At 33.8% G+C, this 4,421-nt stretch overlaps 1 protein-coding gene across 1 annotated transcript in view; it reads left to right on the top strand.

Annotated features, from left to right (window-relative positions):
* The first annotated feature begins 2,373 nt into the window (after positions 1 to 2,373).
* LOC110033112 (receptor kinase-like protein Xa21) overlaps positions 2,374 to 4,421 on the top strand; it is a 3,397-nt gene continuing 1,349 nt past the window's right edge. Inside the window, exon 1 of the mRNA XM_020736982.1 lies at positions 2,374 to 4,387. Within this exon, the coding sequence (XP_020592641.1) occupies positions 2,411 to 4,387 (1,977 nt within the window). The 5' untranslated portion in view covers positions 2,374 to 2,410. The remainder of the gene's footprint in view (positions 4,388 to 4,421) is intronic.

The following is a 4,421-nucleotide window of genomic DNA, read 5'->3' as shown; positions in this document are numbered from 1 at the left end:
ATGTAATCTTTTGCATTTTCATATTCAAGTATGTATGTATGTATGTATGTTTGTATATTGTTGTGTGCCAGAAGATTCGTGGTAATATAGTGATTATTTAACGTTTTAGCATTGTAAGAAGATCCAACACACACAAATAATAAAAATATTGCAAAAGAAGACAATGGTTTTTTATGTGGAAAAACCATGAAAAGAAAAAATCACAGAGTCTAGTCCAGTGAAAGTAATTCATAATATAATTATGAGTATAAATGTCTAATCTTCTCTTGAGTTAAAGAAAATAAAATTACAATATTGATAATCATATATGTATAATAGTCATCCATCTATAATACCCGCAATTGGGCTACACAAACGAGATTTTGGCAATAATAGTGATAGTGTGCTTCAAAGGTCATAATTAAGTGCTACAAAGATAGTATTTTGTCATAAAGACTGTAGTTGAAGGCTGCAATAGTATTAGTTGGTCATAGAGAACTAGTTGGAAGCCATAATAGCAATTTGTCTCCTAGGCTATGATTGGTGGTTTTTGTATCATCAATGGGTCAAAGAGACTATAGTTGGAACTATATTAGCACTTAGTTTCATAGGTCATAATTAATAACACCAATCATAGTTGGTAGCCGCGGTAGCAGTTAGCCATATAGGTCATAGTTGAAAGCGCAGTAGCAGCTATAGTTGGTCACGTAGATCGAGGTTGGTAGTTGTAGTAGCAGTTAAACACATATGATATAATTAGAAGATACGGTAACAGTTAGCTATATGGGTTGTAGTTGGTCACATATGTCGTGAATGATAATTTTAGTTTTTTGGCGCATAGACGCCACCCTAAGTGGCGCATATGTGTCAAGAGCGGCGTGCAGTTCAGCAATAGGATATGCATTTGTGCCCCCCATTGATGTTGTTTGTAATCCCTTGGGAAAATAAGGCGGTGCTTTGATTCAACAGTTCATGATCTTAACTTTTGGCTCTTTAGCAAACTCCACTCCCTACCTGGGAGGAATACTGTTGTTCATTGTTCTTGCATGGTTGGGGGCGGCAAAGTCTCTGGATTCACAGTTCTCTCCATTAGCCAAGCAAGAGCTGGAGAAAGAGAGGGTGAAGGGAAAGAGCAGGGAACCTGTGATTGATGTTTCTGCAAAAGAAGCTAAAAGCCTGGTGGAGAAGGAAGATAATGGCTCTCTTCCTGAACCTGAATCATCAGCAAATGGTTCAGCTCTGCAACAGAAAATAGCTTCAAAGCCTGGATGATTCTAATTGGTGTGCAAACATATGAATAAAATTAGTAATTTTAAAAATGTATTTATATAGTGTTTGATCATCCTTAAAATTTTCACATATTCAATTAATAAATAAATTCTCATAGAAATGGATGAAATTTGATTTTTATACCAATATTATATTGTTCATCATAATTAATAATATTTATTTTAAAATTAATATTGAAAGATAGATATGAAAACAAAAACTCGGTCACCTCATCTGAGACGTGAAGTCATTAGTCATTAGTCATTTGCACTAAATGTTTGGTTGATTGAGGAGTCGTCGCATATCTTTCTTAGTCAATGTAAATAATAGAAATACATTAATTTAAGACCACCCAAACTTTGAAAGCACCTCTAAAGACCTGTAAAGTCCAAATATTCATCATTCAGTCATCGATAAATTATTCTAAAATATATGCACTAACACCCTTCAAATGGACCAAATTTTGCAATTCCATTATACTGGTGCTCTAAGAAATGTGCACATTGTTTGAGAATGTTGTACGGATTGGCCTAAAATAAATCGAATTACCCTCATGTGCTCTGGCCAATATGCTAAATGATCAAATCACTTAAACAGAGAATGATGCCGAGTTAAAATTAAAAAATAATAATAATAATAAAATATATATGATTAAGTACTTGGAAATTAAAATTAAGATGATATGAATTTGTTTTTCAATAAATGATAATTTGATTAAGTATTTAGAAATTGAAGAAATTTGATTATTGTATAAATTTTATATTTTTAAATTTAATTAATAAAATTAATATGGAATGATAGAAATAAAAAACAAACAAAAAAGGAGGATAATCATTTTTATTCATAAAATATGATAAAAGTAGAGGTAGATCACCCATCTTTTCATTCAGATTAGGACCAGAAAGAAACTTCAACATATTGTGATTCCACAAATGTATTAATTATGTGATTGAGAGTGTTTCACAAACACATCCAGTGATTCCACAAATGCATTAATTATGAAGTTGATAGGAATTCCACTAGCTTTATAATTAACAGTGTTTCAAGTACTATGTATGCAATTATCCATTTCTTTTTATAAATTCAAGAAGGCAGAGGTGATGAAGTAGCTATCTTTCTCTTGTTAGATCCTTAGTTTCCTAGCATATATCACTGCTATTAAATGGTGAGAATTATTAGTGTCAGCAGACTCTTAATTATCCTCTTGTCTATCCGTTTATCTTCCAAACAATTGTTAGCAGTTGGAAGAAATAATACAGACTATGAATCACTCATTGCAGTCAAGAATCAATTTCTAAAGCAAAGCAATGCGAATTCTTCTACCATTTTCGCGAGCTCATGGAATGCCACCAACCACTTTTGCTCATGGGAAGGGGTCACTTGTGGCTTCAAGCACTGCGACAGAGTCACAGCCTTGAATCTCCATTCTGTCGGGTTGTCCGGTCCTCTTCCTCCTTCCATATTCAATCTCACCTTCCTGAGAAGGCTTGATCTCAGCCTCAACGAGCTCTATGGTGAGATCCCTCAAATTTTGGCTTGCTTACCACGACTACAACATCTTAACTTGAGCTTTAACTCATTTGATGGAGACATTCATGCTATTCTGGTGTTGAACGATAGCTCTGTTCTTCAAGTTCTAGACCTTGCCAAAAACCATATGATCACAGGAAAGATACCAATTTTTATCAACTCCATGTCCCCGCTCAAATTCCTCCGTTTCGATCAAAACAACATCATTGGCACCATCCCTCCTTCACTTACCAATCTATCCTTCTTGCAAAGTTTTTATGCATTATCTAATAATCTAGAGGGAGTCATCCCACCAGAGATTGGTGTTCTTCATAAGTTAAAAGACTTTAATGTGGCTGATAATAAACTTTCAGGTAAGATTCCTTCTTCATTCTATAATCTATCATCATTGCGTAGAGTTTCGGTGACAACTAATCACTTCTCTGGTTACATTTCTTCTAATATTGCCCAAGCTTTTCCAAACCTTGTAATATTTTATTTTGCCGAAAATAATTTCATTGGTTCACTTGATCAAGCTCTTCAAAATGTGACCAGCTTAGTCATTTTCGACATTAGCATAAATAATTTCACAGGAGTGGTGCCACCAGACTTTGGAAAAATGTATAATCTTAGACTTCTCAATATGGAATCTAACCAATTTGAAGCGAATGATGCAAAAGACTGGAAATTTCTTGATTCATTAACTAATTGCACAAGCTTACAAATTTTAGGCCTTTATGGTAATAACTTTCATGGAATACTTCCAAAATCAATTGGGAACCTCTCCATTGAGCTTCAAAAAATATCATTAGGATATAATCACATTTTAGGAAGAATCCCTTTTGAACTTGATCGGTACAACAATCTAATTGGTTTAGGGATGGAGGAAAATCATTTGGAAGGTTCTATACCCAAGACCATTGGAATGCTTGGAAGGCTACAAATTTTATCTTTGACTGGGAATGATCTTACGGGATTTATTCCTTACTCCCTAGAAAATCTCACAAGTCTTAGTGAGTTATATTTAGGATATAATCAATTAACAGGCCATATACCTTTAAGCCTAAAAAACCTCCAACATCTTTCTTATTTGGATCTCAGTCATAATAATCTAACAGGCTGGATTCCAAAAGAAATTTTTTTCATTCCTTCCTTTTCAAATTCTTTGTATTTGTCTTATAACTCTTTCACTGGGTCTCTACCATTAGAAGTTGGCCGTCTGACAAATCTCTACTACCTTGATGTTTCTAATAATAATTTGGAGGGAAAAATTCCAAAAGCAATTGGAAGTTGTCAATCATTACTTGGATTAGAAATGAAATACAACTTCTTCCAAGGCCCCATCCCTATTTCTCTAAGCAACTTGAAGAGTCTTGAAAAATTAGACATTTCACATAATAATTTATCTGGTGTTATTCCTCAATTTCTACAAAAACTTGTCTTTCTTAAGAAGTTGAATCTATCATTTAATAATCTTGAAGGTGAGGTGCCATATGATGGTGTCTTTGCAAATTCCTCAGAAATATGTCTCGTTGGAAATGAAAAACTATGCGGAGGGATTGTAACACTTCATTTGCCAAATTGTGTTGCCAAATCATCGTCAACAAAACTTCATCATTTAATCAAAATTTTATCCCCTATCAAAATTTTATCCCCTATTCTTA

Source organism: Phalaenopsis equestris, unplaced genomic scaffold (assembly GCF_001263595.1).
Source record: "Phalaenopsis equestris unplaced genomic scaffold, ASM126359v1 Scaffold001093, whole genome shotgun sequence".
Taxonomy (NCBI): Eukaryota; Viridiplantae; Streptophyta; class Magnoliopsida; order Asparagales; family Orchidaceae; genus Phalaenopsis; species Phalaenopsis equestris.
This window is presented reverse-complemented; position numbering and strand designations above follow the sequence as displayed.